This window comes from Lithobates pipiens, unplaced genomic scaffold (assembly GCF_037356315.1).
Source record: "Lithobates pipiens isolate NorthernLeopardFrog02 unplaced genomic scaffold, aLitPip1_a1.2 Scaffold_13, whole genome shotgun sequence".
Classification (NCBI taxonomy): Eukaryota; Metazoa; Chordata; class Amphibia; order Anura; family Ranidae; genus Lithobates; species Lithobates pipiens.
In genome coordinates this window covers 282,496,748-282,512,424 of record NW_027507718.1, presented here as the reverse complement: position 1 = coordinate 282,512,424, position 15,677 = coordinate 282,496,748, and the positions used below count along the sequence as shown (strand labels likewise).

Below are 15,677 nucleotides of genomic sequence, written 5' to 3'. Positions count from 1 at the left end.
GGATAAGCAGGTAATTGGAGATGCTTGCATGAATGATCACATTGCCAAAAACCCAGGAGTTCTATTATGCAGATCATAGCAGGACAGTATATGTGGTTGAGAACTTGGACCTACCCTCTCCCAGCCCCCGTGGCTGACTGTTGCTCACTAATTCTGCCCATTGTTATGGACCAATAGTGAGGAGATAGGTCCATCTGAGTAAAGGTGAAAAGGGCCAGGCATTAGATCTTGAGCACAACAGCTGGTTATAATTTGTACAATACAGCTCCCCATGTCTTTGGCTGCCAGGGAGCTTTAAAAGTTATATTTTTATAAATGATAATTCAGTCTAAAAAAGTATTTCTTAATTGATCCATGTACTTAAAGAATTGCTCACAAGAAGGCTAATTTACTACTTCAAATGAGGTGGTCTTTTAAGCATTGGAATTATCAAAAGGTCACCAAAAGGACTACCACCTGCAGTTAACTGACTTCACAGGCCAGATATTGACCAAATATATAACCTTCATGCTGGCTCTACAGAAAAAATACACGTAATACAATATTAATGCTTCTAGGGTGACATTGAAAGCAAGCATCATTTGCAGCAATTGTGGAAAAACATAACTAGAAATGAAGTACAACAAAAGATCTCTAAACTGTAAAGGCATAAAATAGATAACATAAATACAATATATAGCAAAAGTCTAAAGGCTGGTATAACAACCATTAAAAGTTACAAAGAAAATGAATGTAAATTAACTTTAGAATATGCATTTTGTAATATTTCAACAATTTTGTTAAAAGACCCAAATTTTCTGCAGGTGCAGGCCCACCAAGAATGACAGCTGCCTACATCTGAAGCATGGTAAGAACATCTCTTTAGCTCTTCTACTGTTGTTAGATGGGCTCTTGCTAAATAAGCCCTTTTGCTCTTTAAAATGCCCATCTACTGAAATAAACTCCTCAACTGCTAAAGAGAAACAGGTAGCTTCTTAAGACGGAAAATTGCTTTACTAGTTTAGTAGAAATGGTAGAAGAAAACTCTACAATGGTTTTTATACCGGCTTTGTTGAAAAAAAAAAAGCAGATATATTTAGCATATTGTAATACTGCAACTGAAGGATATCCCAGACATAACTGTAGCAGTACATTGTGGGTACCTTCACATACCCTATTATGAACCCTTTAATGCCCAGATACCCAGAATCCTGCTGCTGACAAATGCTGGTTTCAGTACTTTCTGATAATTTTGAGGACTGTTCCTATTCCAGCCAGTCTCCTACATATCTAGTTGGCACATCAGCCATAGTTTTTTGGGAAATGTGAATGAATGGGTGGCATGACGGGGTTTACCAGCTCTCAACACTGCCAGAAAGTATTGAAACTGGGATTTTAAGGTGGATTTGAGAAAACAGTGTGTTCCCAGAACTAGCCAAACCAATAAAAAATAAAGTAGATAAAAAATGTAAATACTTTAGTGGCTTCTCATCTTGCTGTGTTTTTCTATATAACTATACACTGTACAGACATCATTTAATGCATGGCAATTGGTGGTCTCAAATCAAGTGAGTATAGAAGTATTGAAGCAAGAGCATCAACATTACAGCCAGCCAAAAGGAAGTCAACAATGGCATTTACTTTAAAGAAGGGTATGTAGGACAGGAATCACGTTAAAGGCCTTTAGAGAAGAAGTGAAAGTCATCCTTCCCTCTGACACGGGTCTAAAACGCATGAAAAAAGTCATTTTTCCAAGTATTTTCATTTGTGTTTGTGTATGTGCTAAAAAAAATAATGAAGCTTGTGCAAGAATCCGCTTTTCATCTTCCTTCCCTTCCCCCCTTCCTTTCTTCCCGCATGCATAGCAGATTAATGAATTTTTTATAGTTAAACACGCATTTAGGATTCAGCTATGCAATGGTACCTTGCTTCGAAAAAGGATAAAAGATCGGCTTTATGAGTAAAGCAAATTTCCAAAAACATTCAGTAAGTCAAATGTGTTCGGCTGAAGCTGAAACCTGACAACCTTAGTTACTCTAAAACGAGCCTTCATTTTGGCTAACACTTCATATTTAAATAGCCGAATAACATTCCAGACCACTGGCTCCTGAGATCTTTACACCAGAGCCAAAATCGTGTGGATGTATGTTCCTTTTTAGCCAGGATATATTTGTCAATTTCAAAACGTAAGTTGCAAATTTGTTTTACAGTTGTTTAAGCACTCTCCCTCTTTCCTTACCCAGTCTATAAAATGGAATCCTAGAATGGTAGGCATTTCCTTTCATTTGGCACAGTTCCATTGTTTACAGTTTGTGTGGTCTGACTGCTTGCAACATGCCACTCTTTAGAAGGGCCCTCTCGTTTTAATAAAGACATCTGTTAGGACCCGGACAAAGACGTTCTGTAAGAGTCTTTAGTCGCTGTTGAAAACGAGTCAGCAGTGTTTGAGGATAGTTCACACAAAGTAAAAATGCTTCCATTGCATTCGTTTTGCTTCCATTAGAAATATGTCTTTGCTTGTTTTCTGAATGTTTCCCCCCCCAGATTTCCAAGAACATAATGAGCTCATTTTTATTGTCACGCTGGTTATATTTTATTATGTTCTTGCTTGGCATGTGGATGCCATGGAGTAGATTTACTAAAACTGGGGCACTCAAAATCTGGTGCAGCTGTGCATGGATAGCCAATCAGCTTCTAACTTCAGTTTGTTAAATTAAGCTTTGGCAATAAAACCCAGAGGCTGATTGGTTTCGATGCAGAGCTGCACCAGATTTTGCACTTTGCAGTTTTAGTAAATAACCCCCCATGAGGATGTACTTGAGACATTCTACAAGTGTGTGCTTTTTGTACGTATATCTATATATTGGGGTTGATTCACTAAAGGTAAATATACCGTGCATTGCAAGAGCACCTGCAAGTGCAGTTGCCCTAGATGTGAGGGGAAGCTCTGCCGATTTCTATCATCCAATCATGTGCAAGCAAAAATGCATTTTCTTATTTTAATTTTACTTGAATGTGATTGGGTGATTGGATATTCTTTACAAAGTGAAGCTCTACCTTATTTACTAAGCTCTGGTGAAACTGTCCTTGCAGTAAATCAACCTCATTGACTTCTTTTTTCACCATGTAAGGACCAGCTGCCACAGTTGTACTGTGGCAGATTGGCTCCCCTGCATGAATTGCCATCATTGTGCATCGGCTCACATAGGTGCAGTTGCGGCCACCCATGCTGCGGGGTGTGCGGGCTCGATGTCCGGTGGGGACCCACAGTCACATAGTACAGAGGCAGAATGGGCATCTGCCTCTTTAAACCAGGCAGATCCCCACTCTGACAGATGACATGACAGAGATCTACTGTTCCCAGTCATCAGGAATAGTGATCTCTGTCATGTCCCAGGCAGCCCCCCCCCCCCCCCCCCAGTTAGAATACACCTAGGGAACACTGTTAACCCCTTGAACGCCCCCTAGTGTTAACCCCTTGCCTGTCAGTGTTCATTTTACATTGATCAGTGCATTTTTATAGCACTGATCAATGTAATAATGTCACTGACCCCAAAAAAGTGTAATTTGGGGTCAGATTTGTCACAATGTCACAGACCTGCTAAAAATTGCAGATTGCCATCATTACCAGTAAAAACAATAAAAAATAAATAAAAGTCCCTATATCTATCCTATAGTTTGTAGATGCGATAACGTTTGTGCAAACCAATCAATATATGCCTATTGCAATCTTTTTTACAAAAAATATGTAGAAGAATATATATTGGCCTAAACTGATGAATAAATGTGTTTTTTTTATATATTTTTTGGGGATAGGTATTATAGCAAAAAAGTAAAAAAAAAGTATTTTTTCCAAATTGTTGCTCTTTGTTTGTGTATAGCACAAAAAATAAAAAAACGCAAAACTGATCAAATACCACTAAAAGAAAGCTCTATTTGTCAGAAAAAAAAAGGACGTCAATTTAGGTTGGGTACAGCGTCGAACAATTGTGCAATTTTCAGTTAAAGCGTCACAGTGTTGTAACGCAAAAAATGGCCTGTCATTTGGGGGGAAAATTTTTCTGGTCCTTAAGTAGTTAAACTTTACAACAGTGCAAGAAACATTAACATGAAATCATAAATCAGTTTTCATCAGTGTTGTGTACCCAGACCAAAATATAATATCTGATTGGTTGCTTTGCAGTACATTATGCTCACAAAGCAAAGTAATAGGCTTGGGAAAGATGCTGAACAGGTTTATATGATGCTAATGAAGGCAGCTCCATCTCTGGTTTATTTGCAGAGTCTCCTGATAATCAGTACTCTTTGTATGCAAACAGCATTTAGATTCACTAATTACCCCTTTTACAAGGATAAAAGGGCAGGTCAAATTGTGACCTTGGCAGCTCTGGTCCTGTTTCTATAATAGAAGTGACCCAGCCTTTCATGGTACTAGGACCATAAAATTAATCAGGGGCCTAGAGGATCGGTATTCTTTCGTGGACAGAGCTAAGACTGTCATTATTGCCTTAAAACCACCAATCATGTTTAAACCTGCCTTAGACAATGAAAAATTCTACATCAAAGAAAACACAGCTTATTAAGCCAACAACATAAAGAAAACCTGTGATTTGCCCAGACAGGGTAAAGCAACAGGTTCACTTTAATGGCAGCCCAACCAACTCATTATAATTAGCTTCCTTCCGCTCCCCTGCTGCTTCGTGCAGCTTTCCCTGTCTGCTTCTGATGGTTGGACAGGGCTGCAAGGAAGCAAAGAAGAAGCTGATTATGTGCTGCTGTTGGGGATGCCAATAAATTGATCTGGCATGATTCATTTAAAGCAGGTCAACATTCACCGTATATGAAACCTGCTGGATTGCTTTGTCCTCATTTATGGCACCTTTCTACATTTTAATGTAAGTTATGCCATGTACTGTGTGTGACACAACTGGACTTTCCGATGGACTTGGTCCGGCAGACAATCCGATGGACTTTGCAGGTCCGCCGGACTTTCAAACAAACAGACTTGGCCACACACGATCACACCAAAAGTCCGACGGATTTGAACATGATGACGTAGAATAAGGAAGTTCAATAGCTGCCCTAGCGTCGGTTTTAGTCCGTCGGACTAACACACAGACGACTGGATTTTTAGACCGGACTCGAGTCTGTCGGAAAGATTTGAAGCAAGTTTTATTTCTAGGTCCGCCGGACTTTTGGGAAGAAAAAGTCCGCTTGAGCCCACACATGATCGAATTGTCCGACGGATTCCAGTCTGCCAGACCAAGTCTTTTGAAAAGTTGTGTGTACGCAGCTTTACTGTTTATCATTATGTACAGTTTTCACGAAGAGACTGTTTTTGTTAAAGTGGTTGTAAACCATATACACAGTGAAGTGACTGGATTTAGGTAATACACAGAGATGAAACAATTCCACCTACATACGTTGTACCTGTTTATCTGCTGTCTTCTATTCTGTACATCCATTTAAAGTGCTGAATTTATAAGCTTGTGTGAGAGTTCAGAAAAAAGGGGGCAGAGAGCTGAAGTTACACTCAGCTATGAGAATTCTGAGAGCTGATTGGAAGGAAGAGAACTCCCCCCCCCCCTCTTTTTCACACAGGACAGAGTTGAAGCTGTCAATCAGCTGGAGGTCACTCATCTGTCACCATTTTTCTCTTGGTGTCAGGAAAACTTGTCAGAAGAGACTCATGCGGATAGCAGCAGCAGCTAAAAGAAATTGCACTTGGTGCTTTTACTTGAGATAAGCACACACTATAGAGGGATATGCTTTGTTATTATTTCATGTCTGAGGATTACAACCACTTTAGGGCTGTTTTGGTGTATACATTCTTTTTTTGGGGGTGAGGAATAAAAAAATGCAGAGATCTTCCAGCATGTTGGTGATTGTTCAGAAAACATTCCATGTCTGTTCTCTGCTCATGCTCTACATCGGGTCAGGGAGAAAAGTTGTGCCTGGTCTGAGTGGTAGGGAACTAGAATAAACACAAGTGGATCTCTCACCCCCCCCCCCCCCCCCCCGTCTAGTTCTCAGTGACACACATGCCCATGTATGGCCAGCCTTAGTCATTAATTGAAACCTTACTCATTAATTAAAACCACAATGTTTTAATTAAGTATTGATAGTACAGTTGTGTTTTAGATGAGCACTAATTATAAACAAACGCTGGCACAGTTTTACGTTATGTGGGAAGCAGTGCTGTAATTTAGAGCATTGTCCCAAGGCCAGTCACACTGTGTTCCATTTGTCTTTAATCATGGAGGAAAGTTCCCCTCTGATTTCAGGTTTTGGTTGGGGACGCTAATGAATTCCATAATGGAATCTTAAGCCTCAATTATTTGCAGACATTTTAGAAGCGGCAGCAGTATGACTTGCTATATTTCTGTCCCAGTTTTCCATGGGATCACTTACACTGTACTTTGTAAAAGTTGCTCTCATTACTATGAATTGTAGTACAATAGTGTTTGTTATACGTAGTCTATATGGTTGTCCAGTATTCACATTTGACTTTCAGCATTTGCTTTCCCATTACAAAAAATTACTGATGTTATTGCATTACCAAAACAAAACAAAAAACTTTGGAGAATGAAGTTTGCTGTGTATAAAGCTGTTTATGAAGTTTTGAAGGCTCAAGAATTCATGTACATGTGAAAGAATTCAGGAAAATGAAAAACATTTTTTGTAGGCCCCATACTCTCCATAGCTAATAATATCTCAGCAGACCTGACCTGGGAGGAAAAAAACTGAGCTCCCATTGGCCAGCAGAAGTTGTCCTTCCAGCACTTAAAGTGTTACTAAACCCAGGACCCTGCATTCACTATATCTGGTCTCCTACAGTACACAGTACACGAAAATGCAATAGTTTTATTAAATATAAACTGCTAAATACCTTTTCTCATCAGCAGTATATAGCAGTCAGTGTCTGGTTAAAGCTTGTAGGAGGAATTTTCATTCTCCTCTGACTGTCCTCTGAGGCTGCAGGGCCCCTGACCCTCTGTCTGGACAGTGCTGATTGGCCCTGTGCTTATCACATGCACCCTCCCATGAAAAAAAAAAAAAAACTCTCTTCCAATACACATCAAACTTAGCATGAGCAGAGTGACTCCAAAGGCTCTGTCTTATCAGGAGATGGATTGGGGACAGTGGAAGAAGGGGAGGATCAGAGAAGATAGGATCAAACAGTCTTTTTACACAATGCGCAGGATCAAACCCTTAGGTTCCACAATGACTATAACAAGCATGCTTTACTACATATACAGATTGATTTTACTGTTGTGGGTTTAGTAAAATTTTAATGATATATTGGTGGAGGTGAGCATAAACATAGCATGGCCCATATTCACTCCCAATGGTTTTTAATCTTGCTGAGCTATTTTAGCTCATTTGCATGTTAACAGCTCTACTAGTATTGAAGAACAAGCTCATTCACGCCAGCTTTCATGCTAAAATGCATGCACACAAGTGAGTGAGGTGCGGTGCAATGCATTATTACAATGTATTGCACTGTTTACATATTTTTTTTTTACTTTATTGGAAGCGCCACAAAATGACATGTCATTCTAAACTGCAATGCTGGTTTGTGGTGACATGCAGTGCGGTGAGTTGCTGTGCATAGGAATGCAGGTCTGCTACATTTTTATGCAATGCATCACATCTCAACGCAGCATTATTGTATGAACAGGACTGCTTAGAAAACAATTGCTTTCTATGTGCCCTTGCATTGAGTCTGCATTGCACTATGCAGATCAGTGCAGCTCAAGGGATATAGTGTAAGCAAGCCCTTAGACAAAATTGCAAATAGGTTATATCTATATGTTTAAATGTCTCTGTTATTAGCTACTATGGATACATTTTTGTTTAGATTATCTTCTACTAGTATTCAAAAAGGAAATGGCATCAGAGGAATGTGTTCAAATAGGCAGTTGTGTGACCTCTAAATATTTCCCCTTAATTCTGTGCTTTCCATGGAGGCATTAATGTATTTAATATGTATTTCCAGCATCATAAATACAGGTTGATAAACCAGATCAAACTTAGTTGATGTGTTTCATTTTTCAGACTGTGTTTTATGTCCTAATGAATGACTTATGCCAACATCACTATTTATAATACATGTTTTGTAGTTTGCTGCCACCACCTGGAGATGTTGGGTATTGCTTCTACTAGTGCTAGGGTAGTTACTCATTTTTATTAGAGGAATCCATCAAGTAGAGGAATACTATGATGGGAGCAGATAGTGGATATAATGGGTCGGTATTTGAGACTTCCCTGTTAAGTAAAATGCAGATTATATAAGCAGCTAATAATGAATAGAACTTCATAGAAAGTAGAATTCAATCAAATTTCACCTTTGATAGGTGCAAAAAAAAAAAAAAAGTAAATAATAGATCTGAAAAATGGAGAAAACCATGTACATCAATCAGCTTCAAAAACATCAGAACAACAAAGATCAATGCTAAATGCATGGTTGGGATAATCTCGGGTTTATAAAATTTGCCGCAAGAAATATACTTTAAGGATACACCCTTGTTCTGCACATGAAATACTATTCTTATCATCTATTAATATCACAATTAGTTTTCTTTGTAATGTTTATTAAAAACAGAATTCCCAATTTAAGGAGGATTTAAAAATCAATTTAAAGGACCATCCACCAAAAACGAATACTTCAGTTTTTTTTATAGATGCTGAAGATTATATCATGTGGCAGTTTATTATATTTTCTGCAGACTGTATTGTAAGATCTTTGTGCCTGAGTTTCTGGGTGCTTCTAACATCAGCTTGTTCAATTAAACTTTAACACAAAAAAAGAAATCTGGAAGCTGATTTGTTTCCATGCAATAGATTTTGCATGCTCCAGTTTTAGTACATCAACCCCTTTATGTAATGGAATTATTTACACCAGTTCAGCAACCTCAGAAATGAATTTAAAATAATAACTACATTATTGTTGTTTTTCATGACCTTTCATGAAAATCAGAAGTCCTGACTTAACTTTCTACATACTATTTCCAGTTCAGGGGGATTAAACCAGCAGATCTGCACGACAGCTGTAGGAAGTCAGTCTACATATTACAGGGATGGGGCTCTGCTCTGTTTATTTTGCCCAGTCCTTACCACGATCATCTGAAGGCCACACATAAGTTCTTGTTTTGAATTTCAATGTTAGACTTTCTATAAATGAATGTGGTTAGGCTCTGTCAGGCAACATCAACTATTGACCCTTCTCTGCATTAACAATAAGCAAGTTATTCAACTTTTGCCTGTTCTCCTTGTATAATGAATCACAAAGTCTGTGTATGACATCACAACTGAGAGGAAAGCTCTCAAGATCTGTGGTATTGCATACAAAGGTCTCACCTTCATAGACTCAACTTTTTGTTGTTGTGAACAGCTGTTTCTTTGTGCCCATTGGTTGTAATGTGTTCTGAGTAGGGGTTGCCACTTAGTAGTAAGACATGGCCAAACAGATGTTGCTGGCAAAGATTAAAAATACTTTTTTTTTTAGATTTTAAAAATATTATACATAAAATAATGCATGAGTAATCTTTATTGAAGTTCACAGAAATTGCTTGTTTGAAAATGGTTTACAGAACAAGTATACAGAAGTGTAAGTTAATGATGTGTAGTACTCAATTTAAAGTGTAAGTAAACCCATCCATAAAACAGTTACTTTTCCGGCATGTGCCAGAAATGTAACACTACCATTGGTTGTGCTCTCAACCAAACTGTCAAACCACCCAATGGCTGATGTCAAAACTGATCACATGTGCAGCATCATGCCCGTTGTAGATTAAACAGAGGCCAAGATGGCAGCTTCCTTGGCTGAAAACAATAGGAGAGTTTACTTTCTCGTTAAACAGAGATTAACTCTGCAGAAACTCTGCAGACACCCTTGCCGGGTGCAGACATCCTCTCCTATTATTTCTTCTGGGTGCCAGTCATTTGGCCATCTTTATGTTATACTTTTTATCACTTTGTCATAATTTTAAAAGTTATTTATTGTCTATTGGGCACATAGTAAACAATAAAAGTCAACCACTATATTTAAAAGGAGAATAGCTCATAATTTTCTGTGTAGGTCTCTCTCTAAAAATATTTAATATAATGATTACCTTTATGGTGTATGGTGTATCTATGTCCATATAGACCGGTACTTCAAGATATTTTGTAATCCAAAAAAGATTTATATCTCTTCCATAGTTAAACCATAATCCGATGAAAGTATTTGCATAGCACATAGCATACAGCAATTATCTCAACCTATGTCTTCAGCATGGCATCTTGCTGCACTTGAAAGTTCATAGATAGTAGATATAGGTAATTCAATAAATATTCCTCTACAGGCATACCCCACTTTTAAGTACACAATGGGGTTTATTTACTAAAGCTGGAATGTGAAAAATCAGGCTCACTTCTGCATAGATACCGATGAGCTTCTAACCCCAGCTTGTTCGTTTAAGCTTTGGTAATAAAACCTGGAAGCTCATTGGTTTCTATGCAGAAGTGAGTCTGATTTTGCACTTTCCAGCTTTAGTAAATAAACCCCCATTGTGTACTTAAAAGTGGGGTATGCCTGTATTCAATTGATATTGGCTTACTTGAGATCTAGAATTTATTTTGCTTATATCAGGTACCAAACAAGCACTTGAGAATCTTCCAAAACTGTGAATAATTAAATAAAATTACGGTTTGCTATGGGAGAGATATAAATATTCCTCTATTTAATTGATATTGGCTTTATAATTTATTTTGCATATATCAGGTACCAAACAAGCACTCAAGAATCGTCCTAAACTATGAATAATTAAATACATGTATGGTTTGCTATTGGGAGAGACATAAATATTTTTTGAATCACAACATATTTTGAAGTACCATATGGGCATATACACACCCTTGAGTGAAATTCTCAAGTAAAGTTGAACTTTTGTGTTTAGGAATAATTATAAAATGTATAGTATATGGTGAAGTTTGACAATTGTGGACTGGTTTAGCCAATAAGACAAAACGTATTAATAAGGTGGTCATTATACCAAGTATTTTATGGGCAGGCCAGTGCAGTATATTAACCCCCCTGACGGTATTCCCGAGTCTGGCTCGGGGTGGAATTTTCATACCAAAAGCGGTATCCCCGAGCCAGACTCGGGACTGCATCGCTGGATCCAGGAGGAGGTTTACTTACCTTCTCCCTCGGATCCAGCGTTGTCTCCCCGCTGTACGAGCGAGCCGTATCTCGCTCGATGCATCACATCGCCGATCTCCGTGCCCTGCGAGCGTTGCGACGCACGGGGACGGAGATCGGCGCCAAATTCAAAAAGTGAAACAAACAGTAAACATACAGTATAATGTAATCTTACAGATTACATTGCTGTATGTAAATATTTCACATCCCCGTTGTCCCTAGTGGTCTGCCCAGTGTCCTGCATGCAGTTTTATGTAATAAAAACTGTTCTTTATGCCTGGAAACTGGAGATTGTCCATAGCAACCAAAACTGTCCTTTTACATCAAAAATGGTTTTAGACCAGCTAGAAAACAGCAATAATAAATTGGAATCACTCGCAGAATTGAGTGAAAGCGATTTGTGGGGAGATCCGTCATCAAATATTGAAAAGTAATGACAGTGACAATTCTGCAACTGAGCAAATTTCAGTGTTTTTGATTTGATTACATTATTGAATAATTTTTATTATTGTTATATTATTATTTGGTACAATTATTTATAATTATTTATTATATTATAATTTATGATTTCATTTTTCAAACTTTATTATACCCGGGATGTCTGCTAGACTCTGGTTTGGACAGATTTAAGAGAGTTATTCCTAAGAATTGCAGGACTACAATATAAAACGCCAAATTTTCATGCAAAATAATGGTACCGCTTTTAGCACCTAAAATCCGAAATAATCGTACCGCCAGGGAGGTTAAGAGAGATCACAAGAAAATGGAGCATAAATTGACTTTCTTGGTACTGCATTCACCAATACTATATTTTACAAAATAAAATAAAATTTTATTACAAAATTCATAATTTGTAAAACCAACATACATCAGTATGAAAAGTTAAAATGAATAATGCATCCCTTTATATTGTGAGGAGTGTAACAAATATGAATATACAACTACAGATCCCAAAATATTAATAACAGTATAGCCGATTATAGGGAAACAAAATTTCCAGGTAGAATGCCATCCGCAACGTGTTTCACGAAAACACCCCTCTTCTGTTTTTAGTTCTTTTAGGCACTTACACTCGATATGTGTTAAGAGAGAGATTTTACTTTTGCTTTTTCGATTTGCTTGGTGTTTGTTATGTGTCCTATAGGTATAATTTATGTTATCTAATAATAAAAAGTACATGTGTATTCTAAATACCAAAAAAATGTATTGCTGTAGGTGTGTACTCCCTTCCTGTTTCAATGACCACACAGGAAGTAAGAGGGAGTCTCCTCACTCATAAGGTATCAGTCTCTATGGTGCAGGAAATGTACCGTGAAAATGTATTTCATGGTGCATTTCCTGGATGCATTTCTATATAGCAAAAAAACCTTCTGTATTTTCTATCCCTCCCTTGTTTTGTACAAAAAACTTTGCCTGGAGTTAGGTATTAAAGAGGGAAAGCGCAACATGTAAAATGTATTAAATAAACAAATTAGAATGTATCTTTCACAGCAAATATAACATTTTGCATATCATCATTGCCTTCTACACTGCCTAAATAGAAAAACACAGCGAGTTAATGTGTGAACAGCTTGTACATAGGGTTCAGCATTGCTGAGCATTTCCACACCAACATCAATGTGAATAAAATAGTACTACGCCTTGAAAAGACACAAGGCCTCTCTGGGAATATTTTCGGGTGTTACCAGGAAATTCACAGCAGTGGCATTAAATGTGAAGCCCAACTAATAAGCACACAGTGGCTTTTACTGAGCAATGAGACTAGGACTTCACATATGTAAAATGTGACTTGCAGCACTCTCTTTGAAGCCTAACCACAGCCAGGGCGCTGTAATTGCAGCCTTTGATTGTGCCGACTTTACTTGTGGATTGGGCCGTGCAGCGGCATGCCTGGCTTGGCAAGGCTTCAGCAATAAGCCCCCCAGTGAAGCCTCAGATGTGGGCAGTCCTTAGTCTGCTAGTTGCATGCCTGTGGTTTCTTGAAAAGAATCCTGATATGACCTGTTTTTCTGTCTGCTTGGTACTGCCAGAGTTTTTCTCAAAGGTGCTTCTCATTTTAACTAGGAGACCAGCACTCGCTGCTGCCTGAAAATGTGTTACAGCTTGTACAGAGTTGAGGTTTTATAGCTGCCAACATTTTACAGTTATTTCTAGGGACACTTTGCTACTGAAGCAGCAAGTGTAAGCAGTCTGTTCAGGACAAAATGTTTGAGGACGGAAGAACAGTAGGTTGGAGAGTGACTACAAACATTAAAGTGGAACTACAGGAAAAACTTTTTTTTTTTTTTCATTTTGGATAGAGTATGGGAGAGTAATAAACCCTGTCAGATTTTTTTTTTTTCTTTTGCCATCTGTGTCCAATTGCAGAGTTTTTCTTAAATTCCTGACCCATAGCCAATTGTGAAGCAATAGGAAATCCCTGCAAATTAAGGGAATTCCTTGAGGACCTCCAGGTCACCAGGACTGGTGTCCCCATTGGAAGATTTCCCATCTATCTCTGTTCTGGAGACAACCAAAAATGTAAGGTTTTCTTTTGCTTCCACCTTCAATGATAATGGTAAATAGAACAAATAGAGAGGGTGAATTTCCCTAATAGGGACACAGACAGCAATACAAACTGTCAGGGGGTTCTAATCCCTCTCCACTCTATCCCAAACAAAAAAAAGTTTTGCCTTTAGTTATATTGTACTTTAATGCTGTTCCTATTAAAATAGGAAAATAATGGTCATAGAGAATAAAAGAATGGCCCTCAGAATTCCAGCGTATAGTGGAGGAAGTAACCTTCTTATAATTTTCCCAGAATGCAGTGCTTGAGTCTGAATGGCCAGTTTTCAGGCCAAACAAAAAAGGACAGACCTGGAGCTTACACAAGGAATATACTTAGTGCTCCCGCAGGTGAACTAAGCAGCATGGGAGTGTGGGGAAAGCAGGTAAAAGATTTTGTATTAAGGGGTCTGGCTTCAGGGATTAGTGTAGACAGCTGTCATCTTCTGGATAATCACAGTAGTCTCATTTGCCAAGAGAACGGCAGAGGTTACGAAAGTTAGGCCTCTAGAAAAAAGAAAAATAGATTCAGAAAGGCACAAAAAAGAGTTTACTGGCTAAGAAAAGTAATATCAGGAATCTTTTGGTGTCCGTTGTTAGGCATGAATTTGTAAACATTTAAAAGGGCTCGCATTTAAAATGTTATTATTTAGGTCTTAAGGATCCTATTGGATCTTTAGGTTCCTGTCTTACACATTTTTGAGAATTTGTTTGATGATGGAATTCCAAGTTATTGAGAACACATTCCCCCTGCAAGCTACATGCACATCTCTAAATGTTTATACCTGTTGATACCATGGCTAACGTGGGGCAAGAGGTTATTGTACATGACACTCTTCTATGAAATTTCACTATTGATGTCTCACTAATGGGCACTTGTTTTATGGGACAAGTAAATTTGTAAATGTCCTATACAAATACTGTTGTGCAGTGTATACTGTATGTTTCAGTGTTAACCAATTTAAACCAAATTAAAAAAAACTTTCAACTCTTCTATTAAAATTTTTTTTAAATACAAATAAAATTATCTGTCTCATCTGACCGATCAAAATATCACCAGCAAAAATTAAGAAAATACACATTAAGAAAATAAAAATAAAATTAACACCACATGTGAACTATTTATAATGCATCCATCAGGGCATTGTATCAACCAAAAGGTCTCTGGTGCATCCTTCTACCTTGTCACACATAGCCTCTAAACCATAAGCCAAGACCCCAATTATAGGTGGTCTAAACAAGCTCAGAGGTGTGTGGATCTGGTTGACGAGTCTTCACAGAGGAACCACAGGGCGCACCAACAGAAATGGATTTACCGTATGTATCTTCTCCACTTTGGCAGGGTCACATCCACCATAGGTGAGTGAAACTACAGGGCATATTGGAATCATGGGTTCTTCTCTTAGCTGTAAAATTGAATAACTTCAGTTCCTGGTCATAACACACACATGCAGGTGCAAGTAGATAACGTTCCTGTGTAAAAGCTGTCCGGTCCACTCCATTCTCCTCTCCAGCACTGGGAACAGACACCCCCATTTATATTTGTAAATGGCTTCTGATAGTTACTATAGTGTGATCAACCATGTACAGTACATACAGTTCCTATTATTCTACTAAGAGGATCTGTCTTTTAATTTGTTTTATTCAGAAGACTGTACATTCTTATATAAGGTTTTCCTGTAACATTTTGAGTAGAAATACAAACACAGTGAAAAAGCTTCCACTTGTCGCTAGTAAATATCTACAATATAAATTATTAAAGTTGCTGTAGCAAACATAGGATGATATATTTTCAGTGCAGATGTTGAGGTTAGAACTCCACCCAAAACGCATGCAAACATCCAAACCAGAATCATCAAGAAGTTCAGTCCGATGGAAAGTGACACTGTTCTTAGACAAACAGTCATCTCTGTTCCCATGGTCAGGCAGATTCCTGTATTTCTCTTAACCCCACTGCATATTTCCCTTC

General features: G+C 38.0%; 1 protein-coding gene across 8 annotated transcripts in view; it reads left to right on the top strand.

Moving 5' to 3' along the window:
* Positions 1–15,677, top strand: part of LEF1 (lymphoid enhancer binding factor 1) — a 156,193-nt gene that overhangs the window by 131,962 nt on the left and 8,554 nt on the right. For 2 of the 8 annotated variants that reach the window (XM_077476690.1, XM_077476695.1), the window contains one exon: positions 804–847. The exons of 4 other annotated variants lie outside the window; for them this stretch is intronic. In XM_077476690.1, the coding sequence (XP_077332816.1) occupies positions 804–841 (38 nt within the window). In that variant the 3' untranslated portion in view covers positions 842–847. Of the gene's footprint in view, positions 1–786; positions 848–15,677 lie in introns of all 8 variants that reach the window. 2 more of the 8 variants (XM_077476691.1, XM_077476696.1) reach the window with 1 other exon arrangement.